This window comes from Neomonachus schauinslandi, chromosome X, assembly GCF_002201575.2.
Source record: "Neomonachus schauinslandi chromosome X, ASM220157v2, whole genome shotgun sequence".
Lineage (NCBI taxonomy): Eukaryota > Metazoa > Chordata > Mammalia > Carnivora > Phocidae > Neomonachus > Neomonachus schauinslandi.
The window spans coordinates 63,777,188-63,794,608 of record NC_058419.1 but is presented as its reverse complement, the minus strand read 5'-3'; the positions used below and the strand labels follow the sequence as shown (position 1 = coordinate 63,794,608).

General features: G+C 37.4%; 1 protein-coding gene across 2 annotated transcripts; it reads left to right on the top strand.

Annotated features, from left to right (window-relative positions):
* The first annotated feature begins 1,221 nt into the window (after positions 1-1,221).
* On the top strand, positions 1,222-16,955 carry P2RY10 (P2Y receptor family member 10). Of its 2 annotated transcripts, none has more exons than XM_021688694.1 (2): positions 1,222-1,368; positions 15,586-16,955. In XM_021688694.1, the coding sequence occupies exons 1-2, from the start codon at positions 1,238-1,240 to the stop codon at positions 16,619-16,621; spliced, it is 1,167 nt and encodes a 388-aa protein (XP_021544369.1). In that variant the 5' UTR covers positions 1,222-1,237; the 3' UTR covers positions 16,622-16,955. The 2 variants fall into 2 exon arrangements, with proteins under 2 accessions (XP_021544369.1, XP_021544428.1); XM_021688753.1 differs by having other exon boundaries at positions 1,313-1,368; positions 15,583-16,955.
* The last annotated feature ends 466 nt before the right edge of the window (positions 16,956-17,421 follow it).

Sequence of the window (17,421 nt, the reverse complement as noted above, 5' to 3'; positions counted from 1 at the left end):
GTGTATTTCATTTGATATACCTCAGCCAGGATGAGTATCCTTTCCCTTTGCCAGTCCTCACAAGTCATGGTCTTTTCATAAAGCAGTTCAAATTCTTAGTTTCTAGTGCTGAAAGTTTGTCTTTTCCAACTCTTGGTAACCTTGAAATTTGTATTAGAAATCTCTGAGTGTTAGGCATGGCTTCATATAGTTTTTGAATGGTTCTGGTTTTATAAGGAGAGCTTGTTGCAGATTTAGGTTGCCCTCCTACAAAAATGTTGTCATCCACTTTCTTTTTTAATTAGTTTAATCCACAAATTAAAATGCTACTGTTCAACCTAACCCATTGTACTTTCTTGTTTTCCCTTTACTATGGTTATTACCCGGAAGGCTCTTTGCAGCTCTTGGCCCTGGGTTCTGAATGTGGTTCCCTTACATGCCCACAGAGGTTTGTATGCTTTGCAAGCTTTGTTTGTTTCATAACTATTTTCAGACTTGGCCAACACTATAATCCCCAGGTGTATATTTTTTTCCTTTATTTGCACATTTATAAGGTCCCATAAACATTATACGTGAAGATCAAAATCTTAGTACACTGGAGAGAGACTCTGTAATCAGCACTATTTATTTATTTATTCATGCATTATTTGAACATTTAGTTTTATCATTCATTAGCTTACTTATTCATTTAACAAACACAAAAAGTCTTTGTGCTAGACTAACTGGGAATACAGAGATGAGTCAGACATGATTTTTGCCCTCAATCAGTTTGCAGTATACACAGAGGATAAACCGTCAACAAAGATAACTAAACTACACATTAAATTATGAGCTTTGGGATGAGAGGTTGAGGGAAGAGCACGCCATATGGAAAGAAGAGTGTAGCAAAAGTGGTTCTACTGCTCTTAGTTCTGACATATTTTTGAGGTTTCCTCACCCTATGACCTCAGGCTTGAAGGAGTTGCAACTTTCTTGTTCTAAAGTAAACTCTCTTCATATTTTGCCTCAAAATCCTATCTTGCCATGGAGATTCTAGTGAGACAGATAGACATGTGAGTTTTGGTGGAAGGAGATAGGGTGAAGAACAGAAAGGAAAGCTAGTATGCAGTTATCATTTGATTTTGCACAGACTTTGTCTCCAAAGTCCAAATTTCTCTGTACAAATGAAATAAAAATGAAATAAAACTTGAGTACTGTCATCTGCTCAAGGGACTTACCTTTGGTTTGTGCAAATAAGGTTTCTGTGGTGAGACACCAAATGAACTCAACTTCCTCTTTCAACAACATATTTTTCAGTTATCAGCAGGATCTGTGCCACCCAGAGTTAGGCTTTTTCACCCTCAGCTCCCTGCAAAGAAACAAGAGTGCTAATCCTGACAAAGCTCCAGGGTAAGTTACAGCCTAGTATCTGGGAATTGGTGGTTCCATGTGGGAAGATTGGTGGGGGCATGAAGATCCAGGATAGAGGAAGATGTGGGACCATTGTTCAAATTGAAAATGGTCCCTGGTTTCTCATTTCAGACTTCTTACAGTGGGATCAATGGTGATTGCCCTTGAGTCTAACTAGAGTACAACAAAATCAGTTAATGCCATCAGTCCCCACCATTACTCAAGGTGCATGGAGTATGTGACGCAGCTCACTCTTTTATGAGGGCTCTTTGTTTCTCCATCACCAGGGAAGAGAGCACAAAATGTTAAGAAAACTGTGTTTGTGAGACTCATTGGGACAAGTTGGCATATACAGCCAGAAAAAGAGTATTTGAATTTTTGCTCTCTATAATTTATCTAGTTTCATAATGAAGGAAAAGTTTGTGTATAAGCTTCTTGCTTTGGTAAGTTTAGTTTCCACATATACAGAGACAGTAAGTTCTTTGAGGATAGAAGGAATCAGATCATAGATTTTGGAGTTGAAAGAGCTCTTGGAGATTCAAATCCACCACAATACAGATGGGGAAACTGAGAGCCAGTGAAGCAAAGACACTTGATTTCAGACAAATGTAAAAGTAAAGACAAATGATTTAAGAGTGTTTTCAGAGGTGTTTCTTGATCTTTTATAAGTTGCTTTGTTGACCCAAGTTTAGCCCTACTGGATAGCAGAGCCCTTAAGAGGCACGTATCTTTCAAGTGATTTTTGTTCTTATTACTCTGAGTGCTAGCAACCTCTCTGGTTCTGAGCCAAGATGACTGAGTCAAAAGGAAACTTCTGTTGGGGAGTCCTTAAAGGTGGACTGTGCTATGCTTCTTGGTACCAAGATGATTCTTAGTGAAATAATAAGCTTTCTTGTAATTTTGGTGGAGAGTAGTCACAGTCCCAAAGATCCTGCCAGTGGGGAAATTTTTATTTTGATTGCTTAAATGGATGCAGGATGTCACTGTCATTTCTATTAATTGAGGAGTTTATCACTTAGTAATTGTGACACAGTAAAATTATTCACTGCTAAAATAGGTGGTATGCTGGTATACTGAGGTGGGAAATGGCCTGAACTGTACAAGAATCAGGTAATGCATTCAGGGTAATTGTCTTTGCACACAAAGGTTGAACACAGGTCCTTTTTTGTTAAAAGCAGTTCCTAATGAAGCTTACTTAACTGGGAAAGTCATTGAGTTCATTTTGTACAGATTGTTCAAACCCTGGCAGTGGTAGAGCATAAGACTAAAAAATGAGTGAGCATACTTCTGGGTGATTTGGGGTGGCTTTTCATGGCCAGTTGTGTTTGAGGTAGGTCAACTGATATCGTAATAGGCAGGGCAGTCTCTACACTTCAGCCACAGCTTGAGCAAAGAGGACAGAGCTGTCTGTTGTGAAACCACTCTAAGAGTTCCAATAGTCAGGACAATGACCGGTAGGTAGTCTGTGCTTTATTGTAAAACTTTTGGTCAAGAAGTCTACTTACATCCAGGCCAGAATATTTTGCAAGGAAATTTTTATCTAGTATTGGTTTCCATGTATCACAGACAGAGTAATGAAGTAGATGGATCAATAAACACAGAATCAAAAAGTTTTGGTCCTAGTTCAAGTTTTGCTAATGATTCACTGTGTGGCCTTTGGCAAGTTTTATTTTGGTAGGTCTCAATATTCTCACCTGTAATTAGGTGGGAGAGCTTAGAATTGATGGTCTTTACTTTCCTTTGTAACAACGCAATGACTTGACTCTAGGCTCCTAGGTACCTGAGAAGAGTTGTATATCATTAAGTGGTAAATAATAAGGCCATAGCATGAAAATCTAACTAGAGAAGACTTTCTGGAAATATAACCTAGATCATAAATGGAACCCAGTAAACTTTGTCAAGGACCATTATATTTCTTCCAGAATAATATTGTCATGAGAATTCAACTTTTAGACCACAGGCAAGTTTTTTTGTAAGCAATTTCCCTTTTTTAATGAAAAATACAAACAACAAACAAGGGAAATAGCTCTGAAATCTGATTTCCACAATGACATTGTCACCTAATCACTATTTCTCAATCTTTCAAAACCAAAGTTCCCTTTGAGAAACCTAAAAATGTCACTACAAGGTTATCGTGGACTTGCTTCCCTAGGAACCAGACCCCAGACTCCTAGAAAAACCTACCCATTACATTGACATTTTCTGAGTACTGTGTGTTCAACAGCTACAAAGATTTTATAGACCTGTACTTTCAACAGTTTGTATTATAGGAACAATGATTTTGATTCCCAAATATGTTTACTATAATAAGGAATATTCTTTTTTCAGATGACTCACGCTTCCAAGCCTTCCACTTTAAGAATTATTATTTTAGTTCTGTTAGCCATAACCATACATCTTTGGGGATTTTCTAAACCCAGAAAAGTACAGGATCCAATAAAAAACCCGTGGAGATTACTTTCTGTACAAGTAAAGGGAAAATGAACTAACATTTATTTAATGTCACTGTGTACCAGACATGAAAATAGGTCATTTCTTGTACATTTTCATTTAATCTTTACAGCAATCTATGTTGCAAGGACTATGATCTTACTTTTATAAATGAGGAAACTGAAGCCCAAAGATATGAAGAAGTTGCTTCAGGCTAGTCAGCTGATAACTTAAGATATAACCCCAGTTCTGCCCAAAGAAGCTGATTCTTTCCACCTCCAAAATACTTCCCCCACTGCAAAAATGATATCTAATTAGGCCTCGTTCCTAAATGATTAAAATTCTAATAAAGATGCATGCATGGAAGTTAAATTCAAACATTTAAAATTTTGTTTATGAATAGTCTAATTGCTTTAATTCATTTTTCAGGAGAAAATTTTTACTTCCTCTAATTTATAGAAAAAATGTCTTGTCTAGACTTACAGAATATATCCAAATCTTAGTGTTTCTTATATCAAGTGATTTAGAGTTGATTCTAATCAATTCAGCAAATAACAGAGTTCCAAATTCCAGTTGTTCTTTTTCGGCTGTGATTGTGATTGAATGAAGAGCACTATGGTCTTGGTCAGACTGGCTTAGGTAATACATGTGAGACTTTCATGGTTTAAAGAAGAAAAAGGTCAAGTAAGGCAAATCAAGTTAGGTTCCCAAATGACTTGTAAAGGTTGTCCCTTAGAGAATGGGAGGGCCCCCCTCAGAAACCTGTCTCTATTTGATTTTCCCTTCTCCTTCAAAGATGACAACCCCACATACTGGCCCTATTATCAAAGAAAGTAAGAGACACAAATTTGATAAACATGTTCACTTAGTGTTATTAATGACTTAATGATGAGGGGTGAAAAGAGGGGAAGGACTGAGAGAGTGAAGATTTGTAGAGTTGTATAGGAAAAGGGCAGTCACCGTGATACCAGAAGCCTAGGTTTCACTCTCCTCACTGTGCCACTTGCAAAACTTCCTAAAGATCCTTGGTTTTGATGCAATCTTACCCTGACACCTGGTAGGCAATCATTTGCCATATATGCATAGATATAACAGTGCTAGAACTAGAACTGAGAATAATAGCTTCATCTTTGATGAACAGTCTTTTTTTTTTTTTTTAAAGATTTTATTTATTTATTTGAGAGAGAGAATGAGACAGAGAGCATGAGAGAGGGGAGGGTCAGAGGGAGAAGCAGACTCCCTGCTGAGCAGGGAGCCCGATGTGGGACTTGATCCCGGGACTCCAGGATTATGACCTGAGCCGAAGGCAGTCGCTTAACCAACTGAGCCACCCAGGCGCCCTTTGATGAACAGTCTTATCCATAGAAATGCCACTTTAAAATAAATTTTTGTTTGTGGAAAACATTGTTTGTATAAGAAAAGTTTTAGCTTTCTCTGCTCATAAACAGCTTAATTACAATGGAAATCATAATAGCTGACTTTGAGAAAGTTAATCCTGCTGAGCCTCCATTTTCTCATCTGTAAAAGGAGTATAATAATTTCCTCAGAGCTCTTACAAGGATTAAACATAACATATGAATAACACTTGGACAGTGACTGACAGGATGCATGTGGAAACTTCTTGGACTTAGCATTTCACTGAAACTTAGAAATCTGGTACAAATTCTGATGACATATGTAATTTCACATTTGTGAAATCTAGCATTTAGGTAGTTGGTTGGGAAGCAAAACTACCTTCAGTTAGATCTTACTGGTACCTCCTAAGTTTTTGGACTCAGCTCCACTGAGTTATATTTAAAGACCTGACATAACTTTATGTTCTGAGACAAAATTTAGTTATTTCTGTGAAGTTAATGTTTAATGACCATATTCCTACTTAAGCTTTTGGGGTTCCTGTTGGATTGTAAATAAAAATCTGGGGTGGCATGCTTTGGAATTCTTAGGTGTCCAGATTTATTAGACTCCAACCTTATTATCCTTGCTTTGACCATATATTCAGTAGCAGAGGAGACTATGACCATTGATGGTGAGAGTTGCTCATGAGATAGATATTAGAAGTAAAGCTAAGGCTCTACCTATATGTGCTTATTCTATATATTCTTGTCTTTGCAAATGAATGTATATGAACTGAGCACTTAGGGCATGCCTAACCCTCTGCTAAGTAAAGTGAAGAATATAAAAGTCTAAGATACAGAGTCCTCTGTCAGAGAGACTACATTGTTATGGTGTAGGCTATAAGTCCATATAAAAGTACCATATGTGTACAAAGAAGGAGACAGTCATAACAGAGTTTTCCAGTGCAAGGAAAAGATGAGAGTTGAGAGAGAACCCTGAGAAAAAGTAAAATATTGGCCTCTGATATAGGATCCAGGAAGAAACTTCCCTTTAGGGATTGGCTCCTTTCATCAGATCCCTCTTTGAAGAGAAGAGGCATCTCCCATCATGGTCCTGGCCTTTGGTGTAAGAAGCATGTATTCTGGTCAGAGCACTGCACACTGGAGTGACCAAGAGGCATTTACTTTGATAAGGGTGATATTGGAGGCACTGGAAATTCTGCTCTTATCTTTATATAGGTGGTTCACATCTACAGAGCTAAGGGCTGAAGTATATGCTGAGAATGTGGCATTTTCACAGGTTATAATTTTGCCTGGACTTTATTGTCAGTATGGTTTTGGTTAGCTGAGTTGATTATACAACAATGAGATTAGGTCCTTGGAATTAATCTCTCCATGAGCCAATTGAAATTGTTTTAATAGTGCTGTATGGTTAGCTTTGTTCTAGAGTTAGAGAAAAATAGATAATGAAATTTAGAGTATGACCTCTGATTTCACAACCCAATGTAGAAAGATCCATAAATAGTTAAACAATATGAGTTTATGAGTCACAAAGCAGAGTATTTTTTTCAGTTAAAGATATCTACTGAATGACTATGTGCCAGTCATTCTGCTAGATTCTAGAGATTTAAAAAGAGTGAGATGTGGTTTTTGCCTTCAAAGTGCTCATAGTTTAGTTAGAAATATGGACATAAATGGAAACATTTGATATAATGCAGTGAATGTATTGTTAAAGCAATTCCTATGGTGACATGGTAGCCCCAGCTTGCATTTTTAATACATCATTTTGATAGCAGAGTAGTTAATATATTTTAACAGGGCAATCCTCAAAGGAAATGGATCAGTTAGTGAGTGTTTCAATAATTCAGAAAGGGAAGAGAGAGTGTGACAGTGATGGAGGGAGAGAAAACATGATTGAGAGAGAAGGAGTCTAGGATTATTCTAAGAAGTCTGATAGATAGTGGTGGGTAAGTAAAAGGTCAGGGAATATGATGACTTTTGTTTTGGACATATTCATTTTGAGATGCCTAGACATATTAATATGTGAAATTTCAGCTGGATTCTGGACAAATAGGTTTAATATCTTAGGAGAGACCAGGCCTGGACATAGAGAAATGAAAGTCACCAGGATATGGGTGGTAACTGAAGCCATTAATGTAGGTGGTGTTACTCAGCATGAAGATGATGAATAAGAAGATGCAGAACTAGGGAAAACAAACATTTAATGGATGTGAAAAAATAAAAGAAACCATGAGAGAAACTCAGTATAAATGGACAAATAGTTAAGAGGAGAATTAAGAAATTCTTGTTTGAAAGCCAAAGGAAGAGAACTTTGCAAAAAGATGGAAGTGGGCAGATTGTGTCTGGGGCAACAAAGAAGCCCTGCATGATTTAGCAACATGAAGGTCACTTGTCACTTCACTAAGCAGTCTCAGTGAGGTTGTGAGGGTATATACACCACCTTGAAGTGCATAAAGAAGAGAGTGAAGAAAAGGAAACAATCAGTGTAAACAACTATTTTGAGAAGTTTATTTAAGAAGAGAAAAAAGTAACAAAAAGATAGAGTAGGATGAATACACAAAAGAATTATTTTGGAGGTTGGTGAGACTTGATGAAAAAGATCCAACTGAGAATGGAGGAGAGCATGATGATCTAGAGTAAAAGGGAACAATTAATGAAAGAAGATCCTGAGAGAGATAAAATAAGTTGAGAGCATGGGAATTCATCTTGAGCAACAGGAAAGGCAGCTGTGTTGGAAAGAAAGAAAGATGTAGCTGTACTTAAGATTATATGAGTTGGGGGGAGACAGTAGATGAAATTGAGTTACTTCTCACCCAATAACCTCAATTTTCTCTGTGATTTGAGAAGTTAAGACTTTCTGCTGAATAGTTGGTGGGAATGCAAATTGGGGCAGCCACTCTGGAAAATAGTGTGGAGGTTTCTCAAAAAGTTATAAATAGAACTACCCTATGACCCAGCAATTGCACTACTATGTATTTGCCCAAAGAATACAAAAATACTAATTCAAAGTGATACATGCACCCAGATGTTTATAGCAGCATTATCTATCATAGCCAAATTATGGAAACAGCACAAACATCCATTGACTCATGAATGGATAAAGAAGATGTGATATAGGTATATATACAATGGAATATTACTTAGCCATAAAAAAGAATGAAATCTTGCCATTTGCAATGACGCAGATGGAACTAGAGAGTATAATGCTAAGCAAAATAAGTTAGTCATATAAAGACAAATACAATATGATTTCACTCATATGTAGAATTTAAGAAAGAAAACAAATGGAACAAGAGAGAGACAAATCAAGAAACAGACTCTTAACTATAGAGAACAAACGGATGGTTACTAGAATGGAGGCAGGTGGGAGATGGGTAAAGTAGGTGATGGGGATTAAAGAGTGCACTTCGTGTGATGAGCACTGGGTGTTGTATGGAAGTGTTAAGTCACTATATTGTACACCTGACATTAATATTATATTTTATGTTAACTAACTAGAATTTAAATAAAACCCCTAAAAAACACTCTTTGTTGAGAAAGGTGAGGGATGGGAGAATAGGAGAAAAAAAGCTTTAGTCAAGTTGTAAAGGTGCTGAATGGCCACCATGGAAATGGAAAAACATACTAATCAAGGATGTGCAAGGAGAGTCTGGAGCGAAAAAATCTTAGGCTGGAGATCATAAATTTCTAGTTTTGGCATTCCAAATAAACCCTAGTATTCTTAATAGGATCATTCAGCAGTTTGAATAGTAAAAAAGAAAATGGATTGTGGACTTGATCTGGAATTAAGGCGTTGCCAGTCTGGTACAGCAGAAGAATGGTGAACAAGGAAGTTGAGATTTCTTGTGTGAGAGTAGTTGGTTTGACCATTTAATGTAGGCTGAATAAGGGAGGAAGTAGGATAAGGGTGGGTGCTGGGTTGGACCATCAGAATTGGAGGGATTTAAATATTTGAAGTCTCTGGGAATGTATGATGCAGGCTAGTATGGTGAAACTTAGTAATTATAATGTTAGAGAGTCAAGAATTGATGATGCTTGGCAAAGAGTACAAACTTCAAAAGTCCTGTAATAAGGATAATCCGAAAGTGCTTTGGAAAAGTGCAAAACTGTGATATCTTTTTATAAATTTTCACACATTTTATAACTGAATGTATCTTTGACTCCTCAGTCAAATGGTATCTCAAACTGGCTAATTCCATACATGATTTTTCTTGTAATGTTATTATTCCTGCCATGCCAAATTCATTGCTGTTGTTGTTTTTACCTCAACTGTTGCACCAGTAGGGTAACCAACTGTAGTTTCCCTTGGACTTTCATAGTTTTAGTCCTGAAAATCCTGTTTCAGGAAACCCTCAGTCTTAAGCAAACAAAACTGATGGTCACTCTACAAACTCCCAGCTGATATGGACTTCCTGTCTTTCATGTCCCATCTTTCCAATCCATCTTCTACACTTCTGTCAGAGTGATTGTTTTAAACCATCGGTATGGTAATATGACATATCTTCCCAGAATCCTTCTATGACTCCTCCTAAAACCTTCCATGACTGGGTTGCATCTACCTTTTTAGTTTATTTTTCCTTTTACTACCTTCTCCATTCTTACTTCTCATTCTACCTTTCCCACCATCTCACTCTGTTTTCCAGCTAGACTAGAACACCTATTATTGTTATCTATAGGTCCTTTATTAACTTCAGGATGTTTGAATGCTATCTATTCATTGCTGTCATTCTTCTCCCACCCTTTCTTCTCCAGTACCCTGCCCACCCAAACTGCTTGTTGAAAATGGATTTACCTTTAAGCTGAACTTCCAATCTTCCTCTTCTGTGCAGGATTCATTTCTACTCCCATAAAAACTTCTCTATTATCTCTTCATGGCAAGTTTCAAAAATCTATTATGGTTAGTTATTCTTATGTCTATCTCTCTTAAATGACTATAAACATTTTGAGGACAACAGTCATGCATTATTCTCCTCTGAAATTTCCCACCTTGCTCTACTATTCTTAGCAGTCAACATACTGGATACACCCATAGCAGAATTTTAATTTGCTGTATGAAATCATAATCCACTGAATCCCAGATGAATAGCATTGGTAATACTCAGTGCAGGCTTTCTTGAATAGATGAAACTTGACCAAAACTTTAGAGAGCTATTAGGATTTAAATTAAATAGTGTATACTTCAGGAAAAGTAAGTTAATTTTATCTCTTCCTCAGTCACCATCTCTGTTTTTCTTTCCAACCCTGTCCCTACAGGGACCAATAAGAAAATTCAGATGGCTTGGAACAAGTACTATCTCTTCTGGCTTGAGGTGCTCTGTCTCTCAGAATTCAATAAAAGCTGCCTGACATTGTAAAAAGAGCATTAAGAGGTCTACAAGTCTGACTTCTGGTCTCAGTTCCATCATGTTCTTACTAGGTGACCTTGAACAAGGTATTTAATTGTTCATGAATAAATCTCTTTGTCAGTTAAACACTATGGTAGGGGTATTACTGGTATTGTCTCACTTACCTTACAGGGATGATGCTATGATAATATGAGGATTTCTTATCACTTATACCACTTACTACAGTTCTTGTCATGCACTGTTTATGATGTTGGAGATTTTAAAAATATTTCTCCCACCAGACCAGAAGCTTCTCAGGGACAGAGATTATGGCAGATAGTTCTGTATTTTCCACAGGACCTAGCACAGAGTTTATAAGATTATGTGTATTAAATATATGCTGATTAAGGCAGCCAGAGTCCTCAAAAAGCCATGGCAAAAAAACAAACAAAACAAAACAAAACTAAATAGAGTTATTTTTCCTTTATGCTTACTTTTAATGTTTGGAGAGCTTTAGTGACTACAGATGAAGCCTTCTCACTCTCCTTTAAGTTCCTATTCATAGGCGGGTAAGAAGCTATTTGCTGATGAGATAAGGCAGTTTTGCCCTTTGCAGAATGGCAGCCAAGAAAAATAAAAGATTGAGATACTTTTAGAAGTAGACCACAAGGACTAGCTTCTTTCTGAGTTCCAGATAATAGTCTTAATGATACTCTGAGACCTTGGGTGGTGCTGGTTTCTACCCATAGAATATGTCTGACCACTTGGGCTTTCTAAATTATTTTGCATTTCTCTCAATTTTCTACAGGTATGAATTTTCTGAGTTAAAAGGGTAGGTGCAAGGAACACTGATGATAATAACCCAAATCAGAAGACAACATCATAGGGAAATAGCAAGCAGCAGAAATGTATTAGTTAACATATCCAAGTTTGCATTTTTGCTTAATGCTTCCAAACAGGGACTTTAAACTACCATCTACAGTCCAATCCAATTATGCGACTTTTCTGTGAGTGCTTCCTAAGTAGCTGGCTGTCCTGGCTATATGGTGATTAACATAACAGATCTTGTTATGGTACTAATGAAGCTAATGGCACAATGGGTGAAAAAGACAACAGACAAGTAAACATTTAAATTACAAATGTTGATGCTATGAAGGAAGGAACTGAAAGTTTGAGAATACTCTCAATATAATATAATATAATATAATATAATATAATATAATATAATGATGTGCATGTTTACCTAGATAGTATTGGCAGTGAAGGTCTCTCTGACCTGCAAACTGAGATTAAAAGGAACCAGACATGTGAAGCCCTGGAGGGAGGTAATTCCAGACAGAGAATAAATGTGCAGAGGCCTTCGTCAGGAAAAAACTTGGCTTGTTCTAGAAACTGAAAACATCTCAGTGTAGCTGAAACATAGAGAATGAGGAAGAGAATGGAATGAAGTGATGTTGAAGGGCACAGGAGACATATTAGCTACAGCCTTTAAGCTATGGTGAAAAGTTTGGCCTTCATACAATAGAAAGCCAGCAGAGGATTTTAGGGAAGAGAATGACATATTTCAAAGAAAGATTATTTGGGCCACAGTATAGAAAGTGTTAGAAGGGGTTAATAAGTGCCACAGCAAAGGTAAGGGAGTATGGAAACAAGGGTAGTTTCCAATTCTAATATACTATCTCTACACCAAGCAAGTTTTGTGACTGTTGCAACTTATTTAACCTCTTTTGGTCTCAGTTTCCTCATCAGTGATATGGAAATAATCATAGGGCTGCTATGAGGATTAATGAGATAATATATGAAGAGTGCTTTGCCTGTAAATAAATGGTAGCCCTCAATAAATGGTAGTGAAAATTAATGTTAGTGTTAGATACAGTATGGGGAATGGATTGCAGGGGTTAAGACTGGAGTGCAGGGAGTATGGTAAATCAATCTCTTTCAATAGTCAAGAGGAAAGGTGACAGTGGCCTAGATTAGGATGGCAACAGTGGAAGCATAGATGGATTGGAGAGATATTCAGGAGGGAGAATCACCTGGTTTCTGATTGGATATGGGGGAAATGTAGTGATAAGGGTTAGCGAAATTCTTACTTTCCAGCTTGAGTGTCGGAGGAAAGTCATGATACTTATTGAGAAGGGAGGCTCAGATTCAGGAATGAATCACCAATCTTACACATTTTTCTGAGACAGGAACCAAAGATATATCTAGATTTAAGGGGAGAAAAATTGGCAACATAGGTAGCACAAGCCAACTAGAAATAGTCAACAACAGAACTAGAGGCAGAGAGAAACAGAGACAGTGGCAGAAGCAGAGACAGAAGGAATGTACTTCAACCTTAACCCTTCCATTCAGCATTTTTCTATTAGTGGCTTCTTAGGTTGTTCTCCTTTATTAAATTTCAGAAATGTCACAGATTGTCCACAGTAAGCTAAATATTTCCTGAGAGAGCTTATATTTCTGTGCTACCCAAACCAAATTCCCCCAGCTTCACCCTACCATGGGAATTTTACATTTAATTGTCACCAGATTTGGGGCAAAATCCTCCTATCTTCCCTTCAGTCTGGAAAAGAGATTTTGGAAAGCAGAGCATGCAAATCTCTAAGCTCACAATAAACTGTGAATTGCAGAGGCATAACCCCCCCACCACCCGCCACACACACACACACACACACACACACACACACAGAAGGTGTGAACTTGATCTCTAGCTCGCGTTCTGGCTTAATAAGTTTCTGTTATTTAACACAGAGCTGTGAATGGAACATCCCCCTTTAGTAAGTGAAACTTTCTACACCAGTGAAGCAGGAACAAATACCCATGTCTATAAAGTACAAAAGTAGAAGTGTGATTTGGGTGGGTGTGAGATGTTCTCAGGTCTTGGAACTGTAGTGCACTTGATGAATCTTCCCTTGGTTTCTCACAGTTTTTGCATGGATAATAGATAATAGTAGAAACATTGCCAATAATGAACTCAAAGTGGGTGTTGAGGAAGGATGGGTGTCATGTGTGGGGACAGGTGTTTAGTTATATTATAATAGCCTAACTAGAGTAATCCTAGTGTTATAAGATTATAAGGTCCCACTACGGGATTAGAAAGGTTCTTCTATAATGTGCCCTCCAGATGTCATAAGCCCCATTCTATTAAGTAGCCCCTCCTAAGCAGAGAGAAGAAAGTGGTGTAGTGGAAATTGCATAGGCTTTGGAGAAAAGAAGCCATAATAGTATATCCCATTTTTACTATTTTCTAGGTTTGTTACCCCAGAAAATTTACTGTATCTCTCTGAACCTCAGTTACTTCGTCTGCACTACAAGAGTAATAATAGTACCTACCTCTGATGATAGCTATGAGAATGAAATTGGATAATGCATGTGAAAAATTTCATTGCAGATTCTGGGGTGCATTCTTGATAGTCACACCATGATAATTATTTACTCTTTTCACCTGTGAACAACACTCCACCTTCTGTTCAAAGTCATACATACATAAGCAAGATGACTGCATGACTTTTTAGAACATGTCACAAGCCAAGTAGCAAGGATGAAATAGGGGAGGGAAAGTGAAAGTACTCTTTAGAATAATGGTAGCTCAGAATGTTGACTTTTTTGTATGTGATTTAATCATTTGGGGTTCTGTTTTTAATTCACATTTCTATTCCCTGGAATAGGACTTAAAATGCTATAAGAAGTCATTCTGCTACTTACGAGGAGAATCTAAAAGCAACCACTTCTTTGTTTTGTAAACTTACTTAAAACAAAACAGAAACAATTAAAACAACAAAAATGTTATTTCACCTAAGAAGCAACCTCACTACTGTATTCCACTTCTAGCCCTAAATGCAGTAAACATTCTTGCAATATGAACAGAAGCTATGTTTGTAAAATTTGTTTGGGGGAGGAAAACAAATGAAGAGAAGGGTGTTTATAAGGATTAGGCACCTTATAATCCCATTTGAAGTCCCAGATCTTCTGTTTAGTATCTTTTTGGACTTAATAAACCTCTTTTGGTCTTACTTCTACATGTATTATGTGAAGGTTGACTTAAATGATTTCTTAAAGGTATTTTTCAGTCTAAAATTCTACAAGAGTTTTAAACTAAAATAATGAAGTCATTGCTCTCTTATTATTTGCAGGCAGCCTGTGTAAATCCATGACCAGACTTTGAGAAACCCTAAAGATTACTTTATTTTACCCATGTTCTATATATATTACATAATAAAAACCACACTAAAGCATAAAATAAAATTAAGGACATTCATATTTTTTCTTATGATGATGACTATTTTAATGAAAAAAGCATTAGGCTTTAAATTGTTTCCAAAAAATGATTTTTTGGCCTATTTTACTGGTTCCCTAATCAATGTTTACTGTGACCGTTGGATCATCTGCCATGTCCATGATGTCACACCAGTACAGAATTCTTAAGGAGAAAATTAGTCTCTTCCCTTTCAGATCACGAAGGGGAATTCCTAGTTCAGATTCTGATTTCATGTATTAATGATGTTTTTCATGTAAAATGGAATAAGACCTAAGCCAGAGAGAGAGAGAGAGAAACAACGTGTATGAGAACCACTTACGCTATTGTGATAGAATGATAAGAAGTTAGTGCTCCCAAGTCCTGAAACTCAGCCAGTATACTGGCAATGTGGGCTAAAGATGCAAGGCCATTTTCCAAGTGCTGTAGGAAGGAAGGTAGGAAGTCAGAACCCAAAGGAGAAGAAAGGGGATGTAAAAGGTAAGGCTGGATTTCTATCATTGCAATTGTAAATGAGCAGGGCTTGGGGCAAGAAAAATTTGGATGCAAAAAGAACAGACTGAAATGCCATACCCTTTTTGTTGTGGTAAGAACAATAAACTAAGTATTTCAGGACATCCTTGTCTACAAGACACAACTTAGACAATTTGGGAGGGTAGTTTGGAGACAATTCCATGGTTTCCTGATTCATTAGGTGACCTTGGATCAGTAGTATATATTCCTTGAGCATCTGCTTCTTCATCTGAAAACAGGTCTTTTCTAATTCTAATACTCTGTTTCTTTAAGTATAAAAAGGAATCTGTGTGTTGGCTATAGAACTGGTTAGTCATTATACTCTTTTTCTTTGATTAAGCAGGGATTATAACTCCACGGCTTACCTTGATGAGTATACTGAAATATTCAAGATGGTTAGCAATGGTACCAGCAATGCTGAGACTGACTGCAATGCTACTGATGTGACATTTCAGAACTCCCTCTATGCAGCCACCTACATCCTCATATTCATCCCTGGTCTTCTGGCCAACAGTGCAGCCTTGTGGGTTCTGTGCCGCTTTATCAGCAAGAAAAATAAAGCCATCATTTTCATGATCAACCTCTCTGTGGCTGACCTTGCTCACGTGCTATCATTACCCCTCCGGATTTACTATTACATCAGCCACCACTGGCCCTTCCAGAAGGCCCTTTGCCTGCTGTGCTTCTACCTGAAGTATCTCAACATGTATGCCAGCATTTATTTCCTGACATGCATCAGCCTTCAGAGATGTTACTTTCTCCTCAAGCCCTTTAGGGCCAGAAACTGGAAGCGTAGGTATGATGTGGGCATCAGTGCTGCCATCTGGATCATCGTGGGAACTGCCTGCTTGCCATTTCCCTTTCTGAGAAGCACCTACTTAGCCAACAACACTGAGTCCTGTTTTGCTGATCTTGGTTATAAGAAAATGAATGCAGTGGCTTTGGTTGGAATGATTACAGTTGCTGAGCTGGCAGGATTTGTGGTCCCAGTAGTAATCATCGCATGGTGTACTTGGAAAACTACTATATCCTTGAGACAGCCACCAATGGCTTTCCAAGGAATCAGTGAGCGGCAGAAAGCACTGCGGATGGTTTTTATGTGCGCTGCAGTCTTTTTCATCTGCTTCACTCCTTATCATATCAACTTTATTTTTTACACTATGGTGAAGGAAACCATCATTAGTAGTTGTCCCATTGTCCAAAGCACACTGTATTTCCACCCTTTTTGTCTATGCCTTGCAAGTCTCTGCTGTCTTTTGGATCCAATTCTCTATTATTTCATGGCCTCAGAGTTTCGTGACCAACTATCTCGCCATGGAAGCTCTGTGACCCGTTCCCGCCTTATGAGCAGGGAGAGTGGTTCATCAATGATTAGCTAAAAATAAAATAACTCTTCAATTATGACTTTAACTATGTTGCCTAGCTTTTCCCAAAGACCAGAATGACCAGCCAGACAATTGGTTTAATGGAAGTTTTGGAACAATGGAAATCTTGTGTGATAGTTGTGGTCACAGGGATGTAATGGGGGTGACAGTGTATAAGAAATGTGGGAGAGGTAGGGAAGATAGAATTTGCCTGTTTCCTCTTTGAAATTCAAGATACTTTCTTAAGAAACTTAGCTCAAGTTTTGACAGATGTTTTCAAGCAAATGAAAATTGGATTATTTTATCTTAAAAATTTCTTTAGAAAACATATTGTTAATATGATACAATAAATACATGAATCTTTTTCCAAACTTTAAATGCAAATCTCTTTTATATGAAGACTTTTACTTGTGAATGAGAATAAAATTCTTCAGTCTTTCTAAGAGATAAATGCACAGGCAAGGGGAAGTGACGATTGAAGTAATGTGTGCATAAATTTCAGGGCCACAAACCTATTACTGAATAAAGGGCATGGGAATTTGTTCATTCACCGAAAATGTATTGAATGCCTATTGTATTTTGGGTTATCAGTTTCTTGGGTACTTTCACAATATAGCAAGCATCTCATCTGGCCCTTCTAACAAACTTGTGGAAGTTTCCAATACAAATGATAAGTAGAATCTCAGAGAGGGGAAGTAATTTGCCTCAGGATAAACAGTGGTAATCTAAAATTTGTCCTGTATACACCACATATGCTTAAGTTATTCCCTCTATTTGTGTTGTTACTTTTACTAAGTCAATATTAAACTTGACTT